Source organism: Homalodisca vitripennis, chromosome 6, assembly GCF_021130785.1.
Source record: "Homalodisca vitripennis isolate AUS2020 chromosome 6, UT_GWSS_2.1, whole genome shotgun sequence".
In the NCBI taxonomy this organism is placed as follows: Eukaryota; Metazoa; Arthropoda; class Insecta; order Hemiptera; family Cicadellidae; genus Homalodisca; species Homalodisca vitripennis.
In genome coordinates, this window is record NC_060212.1 from 99,492,659 (window position 1) to 99,508,154 (window position 15,496).

Consider the following 15,496-nt stretch of genomic DNA (forward strand, 5'->3'; position numbering starts at 1 on the left):
TAGAAGAGTAGTGTCTGAAAAAGGTTTCATTTCTTAATAAAGCAAATTACCAATCTACTGTCTAACTTTTTTTATGAAATTTGTGGTAAATAAATGTCTTTATATGTTTTAGGCTTTCTCACTCTGTTGTAGACTTTTTTAAATAATACAATTTCTCCTAGTTGTTGGTATAATAATTCAATTTATTTCCAAAATAAGTGAAAGAAGAGCAAGGAGGCAGGGATATATCCTTATTATCTATTCCAATTCATCAACAAACTAATTAAGTATATCATTTCTAGTTTCTGCCTGTTGTTCATTGAATGCTCTTCTAGCAAACATGAGAGCCATTGACAAGCATGCTTGTAGTGGTGTAGCACTCTGGGAGTATTGTGGTCAGTGGTCTTGGGATGTGGCATTTGGGACGTTAGAACGCTTGTTGAATGGTTCAGCAATCGTGACAGCAGACAATTAGGTATAAATAAGTGTATATTTCAATTAGTTATTGATTAACGTTTTTCAAACTAAAGTTTATTTTTCTATTTATTAATTTTATTTATTATATATTCCTTTATATACTAAATAATTGTTTAAATTTTAAAGAAATAGATTTATCTTTAGTTATGTAAATATTTTTGTTGGTTTTTGAGGTTGAGTGGAACGTTATAGTGCTAACTTTGACTCTATTGATTTAAATTTCATTTCAAGAAAGTAACTAAAAAATAAAACAAATCAAAGTAAATTAATTGTAAAATCCAAATAGTTCTGTCACCTCATATCAAATGGTGTCATGAGCAACAAACGTTTTAATAACTCGAATTTGATCAAAATTAATAATAAAAACTTTTAATGTATTTTAAAATTTAAATATGTCACAAGCAGTACACAAACCTTCTGACCAAACCTAGACGCCTCACTGAGGGTAGTACTATGACCAATAGACAGAGTTCACTAGTGTTGCAGTAGCACTATATACAGTGAATGGTAGTTTCTAGGTCTGGCTGTAGGATGTTGCTGTGTACCATGTTCCAATGAGATTTCTGTAACTCATGTGCTCAGACCAAGCCCAGTCACTTAACACAAGGTGTCCATACCTTGGTTATCACTTCTTCCTTGACTATTATATGGGTGTTAGTTGGGTACAAGTGCTAGTCAGGTTACCTCTGGTTTAATTGGCTGATTATGTTTTGCACTGAATGTCTAATAGCTGAGATAAATAAATTGATATTAGTAATTGTTGTTTCCAGTGTTCGCTACCATTGTTAACGTGATTTATTCACATTACTATAATTGTTTACATTCCTTTTAATCTTCTGTAAACTAAATATTGATGTTACACAGATTATATACCTCAGTTCTCTTATCCTGCTGACACTATTTAATATTGTGCGGCAGTGAATGAATGAATGAATGTGAAACCAAAATAATATATCATTTTGATTGAATGTCTAAAACCCATAGTGAACAAAATGTTCGTAAGTTTTTAATGTAATAATATAGAGGTGACTTTTAATTTGGCTCCCAAGTGGTGGATGGAAAATAAGACTGCCTGTTTCAGGTGAACTGGGGAGGGAACTATTACGCGAGGCTGCATGATAATCAAATTTCAAAACTGACAACATGGACTTTTCACTCAACATTTTTTATTCTTTATATTATGCTTGAGGTTTCCCGTAGCATTGGCAGCACTGCCAATTTTTATGACACAAATTCTGTACTTAAAGTTCATGAATAAAGCATGCTGACTTCTGCTGTTCTTCTTTACAGTACTTAACATGTCCATACCAATTATGGTTTTATTGATTTTTCAAAATGTTTTATTTACGAGTATTTTGCACTATATATGTCACAAAAACGTTAAAATGTTTTTTGCGTGAAAAGCATTAAAAGCCATTCCAAAATGCAGTGAGATAAGTCTATTGCAAATACATGTGGGTTAAATTCACTATACAAATCAAATAAAGCGGTTTTAAGAAGAGCAAGACGTTAAATTCTAATATATTTTATACTTAAGAGTATAAGGGTAATTTTTAAATATATCCTATCTAAAATTGACACAAGGATATAAGAAAGGAATGAAGCAAAATAGACAATGATGTTTATATCATATATTTCAAAATGGTAAATGAGTTACTGTACAAGCAATCAGTAGAGTTATGAATGAAACATACATAATCTTGATTGTGGTCCCTTCTGGAATATCAGATATTGGTCCCTTCTTAAATTATATTATAGTTTAATACCAATATCTTGCCATTTCAGGAAGTAGAGTTAATTTCATATTATTGTCAGTTTCAAAAGCATACTCCTACATCAAGAAACCTGTTTAAATACGGTAGTAGTTGCACTGTAAAGAAATGGAGATTCTAGTATTGGCAGTAGCAATAAATGTTTAATTTGGTGAAATATTATATTATATAATTTTTTATAATTTGATAAACTGAAGTTAAGTGATGTAAAAAAATCAAAACAGAAAGTAAAAATATAGTTACACTTCCTTTAAGACAATACATAAATATATTGTTTAGACAATATATGTATATTGTTTTTGTTTAACTTTCCTTCAATCTCTACTTAATTGTTAGGTACAACTCTACTTATGCTTTATTTAAGATTGTTTGCCAAGCTCTAGTGGAACATTCTCCTAAGCAAGATATCACTCTGAAATACATGATTAGTTTAATATGGCCAAAAGCTGGATTTAAAATTTAGTTCTATTATAATTCATTACAAAACAAATTTGTCCATCCCAGGGCTTTTCAGCAGCACTGTATAATGTAATGCAATGGAGACAATTTGGACTGCATGCAGAGAGAGCTGAAGCACTATAGGTACTGTATACTTTACCTCTGCATGCTGTTCCATCTGGCAACACTGTGACAAACTCATCACGGACATTGTGCTCTATGATTTAGGATTTGTAACAAATGTAATAGTTTTCAATAGTACTCAGGCCCGTACTCAGACTGTGTAAACGGACAGGGAGTGGCGGGGCATGACGGGGCCTGGCCGGGGCCCACCAAAGCTGAATACACCCCTGATTGTAATCTTTCCAATCATATATATGTATACTAAACTCAGTGTTTTTTAGTTTGAACCTATGTCCATTTTACATCTCAACATTACAACCATACTATCTAATGGACTTTTTCAGGAAAGTTATTTTTCAACTTGGAAAGCAGACAATGATCATTGTAATAGGTACATTGGCAAGTAATGTACATTAGACATAGCTTGAACTAAGAATAATTAGGATTTAAGCTCAGCTTGCTTCTAAGAATAGGACAGTTATCTTCATCAATTCAAAATATATTTTTTATTCTAAAACAATTATTATCAATGCTGTACAATAAAGTTCATATCTCTCTTAAATAATACAAAAGTAACCATGTATATAATAAAAGCTTATGGCATACTGTACAAAAATTACTCGTAAAAGAATATATACAATAAGAGTCTTTAATATTTACACAAACTTATATAAAATTAATACTAACTTAACTATTAAAATACAGTCTTTATCAGACTTATAGAAAAATAATCTTACATTATTTTCTTGTGAAAATTACAATATCTCACTTACTTATTTATTGTAAACAACTGCTTACTGTTGCTGTATTTTCTGGTTTTTATATGGGTTTATGTAGGTAGGAAATAGTATTTAGTGAAGAGTAACATTCACTTAACAGTAACACCGCTGTTTTAAGATAGCAGCAATTTTTAAAAGCATTAATTTGAGTTGTAATCTACTTTCTAACAGTCATGTTCATAATGGCTAGCAGAAAATAGTCAAATTCTTGAGGAACAGTCCAATTGAATCATACAAAACTGTTAGACAAGAGGATGCTTTATTTAAAGGACGAAACAACCTTTTGTGATAAACTATTGTTAAGTTCGTGCTTGCAGCTCTTAGTATGTAAGTGATGACAGTCTTATATTGGAAATTATTAAAGATTTATGTACACATATCTAATGGTAATATTTATCGCTTTATAAAGGTGCTGATTAAAAAAGTTTATTGTTCTATTCCCTTTTAGTGCCAAGTCAAAAATTAAAAGTCATTTCAAAGAATAAAGGAGATTTTCCAGCCATTACTATTAAAGGATGCCAGCCAGGCCTATTTCAGTTCAGCCGTTTTGCAGTGTTTTACTAAAAAGTTTTTCAAAATTACAAGTAATAATATATTTTTCTAACTTTTTTAGCTAAAAAATATTTTACTATAGAATACAATATCAATTGAAAGAGAAAATAAAACTGAACACAACATAAAAAAGTTTTTATTAATATTTTAAAAACTGTAAAAGTAATAAATGTTGTAGAACATTACGTTTTAATTTGTTCGTGTTCTTTTACATTAAATTTAAATCAAACAGCTGATTAATCTAAAAATATTGCTATGAATATTTTTTGTAATTTGGTTCATTCTAATTGTTTGTATACCAAGAAATCTATAACACGTAAAAAAAAGATTGCCCTAGAATTTTTTCAGCGAACAACCGTATTTATGGAAATCAGCATTCTTTGTTTGATTTGGTATTTCTTGGTAGTCTTTTAAATGGATGTTGGCACCAAAAGGGTCAAAAACTTAAAATTCCATTTCCTAACTCTTTTTGGTGTTGTCCCTAATAAAGTTTATTTTTAGACCTTGCGAGGCTAGAATATTAAATTGGAATATGAGTTTCCATCGGTAGTAATTCATTGAGCAATTAAAAGTAGTTTATAGTAAAAGGTAAAGCTTGAACACTGGTTCAGATCAAAACTGCTGTTTTGATAAAGAAATTTGGTAGAGCTTCCTCTTAACAAATTATACTTTTGCAGTTTATACAAACATTTTTAGGTTAAACTTAATTCGTGTTTAAAACAGAAAATACATCTAGAACTCAATATTTCCATTGTTCATATCTTTTAATAAAATACATCTTATTTTCTTACACCCTATAGTAAAGTAGGATTATGTATGGCCAGCATACACATGTAATACACTTCAATACAGATCTTTACTGAATATCCGTTTCAGAGCGGACGACATCCAGAGCTTTTTGAACTGCTCTTGTGAATTTCTCTGTAACAGGAAGATTATAAATTAGTTAGTTAGTTAATTAGCTATTTTTGAAAACTATGAGTATAATGTGTTCATTAATTTTGTACATAGAATGGAAACTTTTAATATAAAAATAATAGAATTGAAGTATAAAATAAAATATTTTATTCACAAAGTAGTTTGTTTATAGTTCATGACTACACCTTTAGCATTGCTGTTATTTTTTCTTGTATCTTGATTACCAGTATTCTTTCATGCATATAGAACAATATTGACAGATTTGTATGATTTTCATTGTGGAAATGTTATTATTACATCAGACCGTAATAAAGTAGTACTATCTTTATACAAATGTATACTCTTACTGATGTGGGTTAATATTTTAGAAAGAACGGCAGGTAGTCGATGGACAAAAGTGTAATAATTAGATAAATCAATAGCAAAGAGAAACACAAAAAACACTTACCATGAAAGTCTGTGAACCACTTAGGTTTTGTCTTCCACTTGATTCCCACATAATACACAGGAATGCCAGAGAGTATGATAATCACTGCAATCACTGTAACACAATAAATAATACTGTTAGTAAAAAATTATACAAGAATTACTGCTCAATAAATAATGTAGATTGATTTAAAGGCTGATTTAATGCTTTTCAATTGTGATATATACAAATTTTTGATCATATAAATGTCTTCTAACATAAATAAAACGTTTATTTATTAAATGGACGGGTTGTTATAATTAAAAATTTTCAGAGAGAAAAAGATTTTGTTTTGATGTTTTTTATATGGTATAAACGGGAACAAAAGTCTGTAGTGTTAATGAGGGAATTGCAAAAAAGAAACACTAAAATATCATATCTAATGTCTATTGAAGATGAAACCGTTTCAGAATTAAATAGATTACAAAGAAACTCTACCTGCTATAGGGTAGTTATTAATAGTGCAGAAAAGACTAAAAAGTAGCTACAAAATGTGGCTATCTGACCTATATAATCCACTCATTTATCATATACAAAAATCAACACCAGTTTTATGAATCTTTCCACCACGAGAAATCTCTTTGGTAAAGAATCTCTTTTCTCTTGAGTAAAAACCTTATTGATCTGTCTCAACATCGGAGAACAGTTTGTCGCAGAACAGTCAACATCAGTCGCAACATCTGGTGGTCAGTTGCGATATGGCAATACAGCCTCAAATATCATCAGACTATTTCAGAGTGGGTTCCACTAGTGTACTGTTGATGGTTTTTTGGAATAGCTGAACAAATATGAAAGGTGAAGAAGAAGGAAGTGATCATCGTGTTAGTGATAATATTGCTGAAAGAAAATCTCTCCAAATAATTTTTATGTATTGATATCTGACAGGATTCATGTAAGGTTTTGGATACTGGATTCCAAAACATTCTTTGATGGTCTAAAAGTAACATTTTGGGATCAATTGCTGGATAATTTTTTACTGTGTTACTAGTCTGTTGTTAAAATAACTGCTTTATTGTGGATAACAATTATGTGGAAAAGTAGGCAAGTTTATATTGGAGCTGACCATATTTTATTATAATTTTAAAAATAATTTCCTCTTCCAAGCGTGATACAGACACTTACATGTATTGAAGGGTTGCGTGATGGAGGGTACGATGACCAGAAACGCAACGCAGATGAGGAACAAGATGGGGATCGCCAAGTTAACCTTGATGGGTCGAGGCATCTCGGGTTTGGTGTAACGAAGGTAGAGCAGCCCGGCGATACACCCACCCACCGACAACCACAGAGTTTGGCTGAAGTAGTTGATTAGAGTGAATACATCACTGACCGTCACCATCACCAGCGATACTGCACACTGCAACAGCAACATCAATTGATTAGTCATTACATTAGTTCAGTCCAGTCCAATAGAACCATTTTGTAAATTGAAATTTAGAACCATTTCAATAGAAAGAGTGTAAACAAATCTTTTGTTATTATATGTGGGTTGATGAAACATTTTAAAACTCGTTATTAAAAATGGGCAACATTGATAGAGGCCCGTAACTAACTGTTAATGATGTTACCGTTTCCTTTATTAAAATTACTTCATCATTTACACTTAACAATATTTTATTTGTCGGCAGTCAAAATCTAAATTATTGATAACTTCAATAACTGATCAGTTTTCTAAACAATACAATAATGTGCACAGGAATGAGGAGTTAGCACATGACATATTATAGAGAAATCCTTAACATTATGTAAGTTCACCTTTTAACATTTTTCCAGATCAGTGGCAATTCTATTGTCAACCCAAGGTTTAATCTAGATTTTGATTTACATTTTGGTTTTATTGAGAATTTGTTATGTATTTTATACTTTTCTAAGTCTTCATATGTATTTCAGTATTTACTTGTTGAGTACAAATTTACAAAATAATAGACTATAGACAGATATTTATTGTACAATATGTTTTCTGTCATCACAATGTAATAAAAAAACTCGATGATTGAAACTACATAACTAAGCTTATTCTAAAACAGTACTTTTGATAGATATTTTATTGATATAAAAAAGTTATAAAACATTGATTAAATCCAAGGCTTAAACCCATTTTACAATTTTTTTTAAAGATATATTTGTATTATTCGTTTTCATCATAAACTGTTTTTAAATCATTTATTTACATTATGATATGTTTTTTGACAAAGTACTTCTTTTAATTATTTAGTAAATTTAGATAAGGGAAGTTTTTTATATGACTGTGGAATATTATTATACAATTTCAAACCTAGATTAAGAGGACTAGTTTCATTTTTTTTAGTTTATGTGCTGGATATTGAAACAAATTACAATTTCTTGTGTGGTATCTATGGTTAAATTTGTATTTTCAAATTGATCAGAATTCTTATATACTAATTTAAGCATTTCAAAAATATATATGCATGGCAAAGTAAGGATGCTAATTTTTTAAAATAACGGTTTACATGTTGTTCTTGAATTGCAATGACCTATTTTTCTAATAATTTATTTTTGACTAATAAAAAGTGTTTGCACATCTGAGCAATTACCCCACAAAGTAATTCCATAACTCAACATTGAGTATACATGGGGATAATACACAGCTACACCAACTTGCAAAGAACTCAAAGCATGCCTGGTTGAATTAAGTTTCCTATTTTATTACATTGCTATGGTCAGAAAAATTTATTTTAGTGTCGAAATGTATGCTTAAAAATTTTATTACTTGTGTATTATTACTGAAACCTTTGGGAAAATGGTCATTTCTTAATTTTAAGAGTAGTTTTATCGTGATTTAACAGAGCGTGAATAAGGAAAATTTGGTCAAGTTTGTCAATGAATAACTCACACAGAATATGAGGCCTGGGATTGGGGTGCGCTTCTGCACATGGATGTGAGAGAATAGCTCGGGAAGGTGACCCTCTTGAGCACCCGTCAGGAAGAGTCTGGCAGACGTGAAGATCACACCATTGACTCCGCCAAATGTGGAGATGGCCACAAACACAGGCACAGTCCAACTGAGGCTGCTGAACATCCGATCTCCAAAAGTCTGAAATCAATGAGTTATGTTATATTGATGATGACTAAAATATTTTAAAACTAGCAATTTTATAATTGTGCATTAAACAATTTTTGAATTATAAGCTGTTGTCATTGACTGTTATTATAACTCTGATCTGTCTGTAGATTATTGTTGCACAAATAGGATAATGTGGGTTAATACAAATGGTTAGTAAGGCTATCTTTGAGTTTAAGATTTTCTATAAATGAAAACTCACTATTGTCCAATAATTTTAATTTTCTCACACTAAGCCTTTTGACATCTAAGATGCCATCGTCAGGTATTAATCAACAATTTGATCTAACAGACTATTTTAAATTGTTGATTCACACCTGACAATGGTATCTTAGATATTGAAAGGCCTCATGTGGAAAATTTAAAATTATTGAAAATGAAAAAATGAAAATGAAAAATGTCTTTATTGGAGGCGAAGTTAGGACTATAAAGTCCTCTCTACCACTTAACCTCGTAAAAAATTAAACTAACATACATATACATGTATAACTAAACATAAATATATTAATTAACCTGATTATTGGATAATTGTGAGCTTTCTTCTATAGAAAATAATATTATTATTCTTCAAAAAATAGTATTTTTTTCTTTATTTCATGCATTTACTCCAATGTAAATTAAAGCTGTGTTAGATTATTTCTGTATTACTTCTAAGGTAAGATTACTCCAGGAGGGTTAACTTCTGGCTGGGGTTACCTTCCAATTGAACCTACATTGGGTACATCAAAACCAATGTGTCCTTTTTTTTAAATCTGAGCAACCCTATGGATGTTTGAGAGTGGCTCATCACTAACCGTAAATGTCAAGATATGGAGAGCAAGGGTAGATCAATAGGTCTAGTCTACTGTGGAGGATGACTGTTAGAGTTGGTGGGACTCCCTAACTGCTTTAACTGGAGAGGCTGATACAGTCCTGGCCTCATCTTCTTCTAAGGAGGTATTGAGTCATCTATCCCTTGTCATGAATCTTGCAAGGAGGAAGTCCCTATCCCCAACCTTACCTACTCTGAATATCTTGTCAAACCTGAGGCAAGCACAGGTCCTTTTAGGAATAAGTGCAAGGAGAGGTTTCTCAGCATCTTGTTCTAAGAGAACAAAAAAAGCAGTATAATAAAAAAACTTATCTGTTAGCATCAGTAAAAAATATACTTATAAATTACTGCAATTAGCATTTATGGTGGTGTGTCATTTAGGTCCAGCTGGGCAACTTAGTAAATTCACGACAGCTAAAAGCAGAGACAATTCAAGAACCTACAGGATATTAACTATGACCAACTAACAGAATGCACTAGTGCTGTGCTAGATCTTGTAAACTGTAATACCAAGTCTGTCCATCAGATTGAGCTGTATACAGTATGGAATTTCAGTGTTCCCTGTGGCCAAAATTTTGATCTGAAGTCTGACTTAGTCCATGGAAGTGAAGGTCGTGATGTAACAAATTTAATACCCAATAGCCCAGGAGCTGCAAGCCAATTTGTACTATATAAACATACAACCTGCTTTTTCTAGAAACTGATAGAGAAACTTCTCCTTGGAAAGAAATTTATTGTCAGCCATGCTAGTTTTGGTGGAGTTTGAAATGGAAAGTTATCAAAATTTAATACTGTATATTTTTCTTGGTGTGAAACACTTACTACTAATGTCCGACAATAATAAATGTTAATAAATCTGTCAGCATGTACAGAAGCTTAAAGTATCAATTTTCAGTCTGTTTATCTAACTATCTGACGATGGTATAACTGTTCTTTGTGTGCCAAATGGTTGATTTTAAGTGTACCAAACTAGGAAGAAGATCTCAGGAAGAATTGTTTCATATTTTTAACCCTTACATTTTGACTAGCACCAAAACTAGCAGGGTTGACATTTTCTTAGAAAATCATTCCTCTTTTGATTTCAAGAAAAACCAGGTTGTGTGTCAATACAGTGCAGACTGGCTCTCAGCTTCTGGACTACAATGTTTTGTGTAGAGTTTAACTTGGTAACAGTGGCGTATTTAGTGTTTCAGTTTGGGGGGTCAAAAACCACAATCTCTTATTTCTTGGAAAGGGGAGGAGACCATTTACTATTGTAATATTATGTACTTAAATCACTGTTTAAAACATGTGATCTTCTCGTCATCGACAGAATTTATTGTTTCAGTTTGGGGGGTCAAAAACCACAATCTATTATTTCTTGGAAAGGGGAGGAGACCATTTATTATTTTAATATTATGTATTTAAATCACTGTTTAAAATATGTGACCTCCTCCTTGTGATCTGCCTAGTAAGAGGCTTGAAGGTATGTCCGATTATCGTATCTAATGTATACTGATGAATATCATGAACCATTGTTTGCTTTCTCTTATCTCACATGAGTACCAGCCCTATCTAGAAACACAAGTCCCCTCTGAATTGGGGTCAAGCAGTAGTACAAATTCAAACTAAACACTAGAAATAATAATCTATCAAGCAATGGATAATCTGATTTAGCTAATTTAATTTTTGAGGTAAAAATGTTACAAAGAACCAAAATTGATGTCTGTTTAGGTTTTAGGGGGGCTGCTCTACTAATATATTTTTAAAAGTATAAAATTTGGTTTAAATTGCAATAGATGCACAAATATATAATTTATTACTTTTTAAAGCTTTTTCATTAAAAAAGAAGCTAATGATAATTTTAAATTTTCGTGTAAATCACAAGAGTGTATTGAAATGGATTTCACACCTAGTTATTTTTAGGTAATGTTGATTATTTTTCCAGATAATAATGTCTGAGCAAATAGTCTCTTCTCTTGGTTCGTGATGAGAAGGAAATAAGCAAGATTGAACAATTACACAGATCTTGGTAGGTACTACAACTGTGAAAATCATTTCTTGGCTCGTGATGACAGCAAAGTAAGCAAGATTGTGCAATTACACAGATTTGGTACGTACAACTGTGACTTTACAACAGCAACTGCAGGTGAATAAATCATCTCTTGGCTTGTGATGACAGCAAAGTAAGCAAGATTGTGCAATTACACAGATTTGGTAGGTACATTTGTGACTTACAACAGCAACTGCAGGGGAAGAAATCATCTCTTGGCTCGTGATGACAGCAAAGTAAGCAAGATTGGCTAGCACATAAACCAGGGTGACCAGTGGCATGGCTATCCATATAGCCCTCGGTAAGTTTCTGCAACATGAGTTTCTTGGTGTTAAACACATTGATAATTTGCTTTATATATTTTTTTTAAAACGTATCTCTAAAATATTATGAACATAAATAATATAACAAGGTATATATTCAAAACAATATAAAAATTAACTAATTATTTGTTTTGAGATTTTACACACTATTCTTTTATTGTTTCTTTACAATAATTTTACAAATAATTATAAATTAAATATGGAAAAGAGACTATTAGTATTAATTGCTGTCACTTTAAAATCAGAAACCTAAATAAATATATCAATTAATAAAGCCATTTTATTAATTCTCATCTACTTTTCTTCTGTGCTATAAAGGGGTTTTGTGCATTGATTTTTCTTCTCTATATTCAGATATAAACAACATTCTTATTAAGAAATTCACATATTTTTTATATATGAATAAGAATTAATAAGAGTTAAATCATTGTACAACAACCATTTCCTGTAAATCAATTTTAAGTGAATTTTTATTCCAAACAGTATAATTTATTTTACAAGAAGGGTTTTTTTTAATTCTCATATTATGTTGATTATTCAACTACAATATGTTTAATATGGACTTTAAATTGCCATTAATGTCTAATGCGTAATTATTAGAAATATCCCTCATTCCAGGCCAATAATACAGAATGTTGTCTGAGTACAGTGAGAAAACGTTACGTCTGGAAACTAAACAAAACAGCGGGGGTGTGATGTTGGCCTCCCATGTTTTATTAATCAGGCGGAGTAAACACTAAGAAATTGGATCAGCCCTTGGGATTTGTTATCTCTTGTGATGAGTCGGGTCTTCTGAAAGCTTGAATTATGAGATTGTGAGTAAAGTTCATTCTTTACACAGTAAGAATATAGTTTAAAACTTCAATATAGCCTACTGCATTTAAATCACAGCACTGATATTTGGAGATAGAGAAAACCTTAACCTGCTTCAATAACCTACTCTGCTGTGTTTGTCTGTTTCCTTGGTAATAAGGAATAGCTTTTATTCTGATACACCCAATATTATGCCCTACCTACTATCCAGACCATGATCCCTTATTTCTCAACATTTAGTTTTGAAAACATATAACATCAACTCTGTCTATGCCACATACATACTTATCTTCGATACATTATTCTTTTTTTATGTTTTGTTAAAATATTATTTTTGCTGTGTTTTAAGTTATTTTTAATAAGATTTACAATTGTTATAGGTTGTTTTAAATGTAGTAGGTAAGTCGTTTATTAGATTGTAAATATTTTGTTACAATATTCATAAATATTTTATTTAAACAACCTATTAATAATTTATAAGAAATTTATATATTTGATATAAGTAATTATGATAAAATTATAATTAATTTTAATGTTTATCATAATTAAATAAGCGTAAATAAAAATTGTTTATTCTTTAAACTAGAATTAAACTAGCTGAACTATGACAAGGCATGCATGTTATATTATTTATTACAAAAAAAAAAAAAAAAGTAAAGAATGTCTTATTTTACCAGGTGAAGTTAGGGCTAAGAAGCCCTCTCTAACACTTAACCTGGGGACCAACGGCTTAAAGGTGACTTCCGAACCACCACCAATGGCCGGGCAGGCGGGCCGCTTGCAAGGACAGGATCGCTCAGTGGTCACCTGTCCAAGCAGCAGCCACGCTCGGCGTTGCTTGATTTATTACACTGTGCTGAATGGCAATAAAGATTATTTGTATTGTATATATACAAATAATTATATATATTATATAAATAATATATATTAATTATATAAACACACACACACACACACACACACACACACACACACACACACACATATATATATATATATATATCAATTATTTTTTCAAACCGGTTTAGTGTTTTTTATGTACCAATGGCTCATTTGGATTTAGAAACAATACAATCCTTTTTATAATAGTTACATGAAAACTGGTCCACGCTTATAACTAAAAATTCAGTCATTCTTTGCAAATTGAATTTTGTTCTCCTCTAATTTCATGTTAACATGTACTAAGTTGAAACGTCATTTTTATAGGATTAAGTTTGTGAAGGTTTTTCTAAACTATCTAAACCAGGCTTTAAACCAATCTGAAACTTGGTAGGATATGTGCATTATTATACTATATAGAACAACAGCAATATCCAAAAATGGGGATAATATATGAAAGAGAAAATATATATGATAACATTGAAGTTAAGGGGCTGGTCAACGACTGATGAAAGAAATGAATAGAATGTATCTTTCTCATTACAACATTAAAATGATACAATATTGATTTCCATGCCCTTATCTCAAAACGTTAGAGATAAGGGCATGGAAATCAATCACTGCTGTTGACTGAGCGAGAAAGGTTTCTGATGTTCAGAGTTTGTAGAGAGCTTAGCACGACTAACTAAGCCACTTGCTGCCTCTCAGTTGCCTTCATTGTCTCTTCTCAGTTTCACTCAAGTTTGGCTGAAACTGTGCTGAGAATGCTTGGCTAGCTATATTCCAAAACTTATAAGGGGTCTTTACACTAACAGACAGAGACTTAAAACATTATATGTTCTTATTGGTTATTTTACAATTCCTACTATTACCTTGCAAACTCTGTATGTATATCGTCACATATATTGCTTAAATTTTATCACTATCCATTACTAACTCTATCGAGCTGAAATTTTGCATTTGAACTCAAAACCTGTGAAATACTTGAGATTAAAAAAATTTGAACAATTACTCAATTAATTAATAGTTTTTACTTTGTTCTTATGGATAATCATGATGACAATGTTAAAATTGCAGAATAACTAAATTTCTAAAATCAACCATGTGACATTTTAACATGTAACATATTAACAAATGCAGCTATTATGTCGATTACTCTATCATCTTTTGGTAACTTGGTATTTAGACTTTTATTATATACTGGTATGGAACCCAACTTAATGAACAAAATATATGAATATTTCAATATAGAGCAATTTCATCAGTAAAGAAGTTTCAAGCAAAATTTATTAAATTTATTTTGCTTGAAACTTTATTACTACATTGACAATTAATTAAAATAGACATAAAACTAAAGATAATTGATAGTTTGTAACATTAACAGTTTAGTGTGACTTAGTAGTTAGTGCTCAGAGAGTAATTTTACTATAAAACAAAATTTGTTGGATAAAATTTTAAAATAGATGTGTCAAGATTTTTTTGTAAATTGTATATTTTTTGAAGTTATGGATTTTTGTATGAATAACCCATAAACATATCGTAGATAACTTAAAAGCATTTGGATGTTAATTAATTATATCTCCAATAATTCTTCGGGTAAAAATAGTGGTATAAAACTGCTGGACTTTTAACATTGTTCTTTTTGGGAATAACTCAAGGTGTTTTACTACAACTAGCTCTTAAGCAGGCCTTTTGTAAGTTAAATGTATATTTTTGGCTTTAGTCTGGTTTTTAAATAACTATTTCCTATAAAATGTTCAAAATAATTTTGAAAACCTATTTGCACATCTTTCTATTGTGTATTAGTTATTCGGTTTTTTAATTCTCATATCTTGTGTAATAGAGTTGTTTAGTAGTTGAGTTCATTTTTGAGCAACTATGATGAATTAATTCTAGTGGATGGCAAACAGTCAGAGGCAATATTTTTAACACATTGTAATCTTAGTATCATTGAATTTGTATGAAACAGATTTAAAAGATTGTAATAACTAAAAGTTCTCCATAGTATGAAGAAATGTTTTAATGTATTTATACAATGGTTCCGGTTTGAAC

General features: G+C 30.8%; 1 protein-coding gene across 1 annotated transcript in view; it reads right to left on the reverse strand.

Moving 5' to 3' along the window:
• Positions 1 to 2,072: 2,072 nt before the first annotated feature.
• LOC124364641 (Y+L amino acid transporter 2) overlaps positions 2,073 to 15,496 on the reverse strand; it is a 52,229-nt gene continuing 38,805 nt past the window's right edge. The window contains exons 4-8 of the mRNA XM_046820266.1: positions 11,615 to 11,738; positions 8,359 to 8,559; positions 6,627 to 6,861; positions 5,487 to 5,579; positions 2,073 to 5,041 (exon numbers count right to left, since the gene is read on the reverse strand). Coding sequence (XP_046676222.1) covers positions 4,977 to 5,041; positions 5,487 to 5,579; positions 6,627 to 6,861; positions 8,359 to 8,559; positions 11,615 to 11,738 — 718 coding nt within the window. The 3' untranslated portion in view covers positions 2,073 to 4,976. The remainder of the gene's footprint in view (positions 5,042 to 5,486; positions 5,580 to 6,626; positions 6,862 to 8,358; positions 8,560 to 11,614; positions 11,739 to 15,496) is intronic.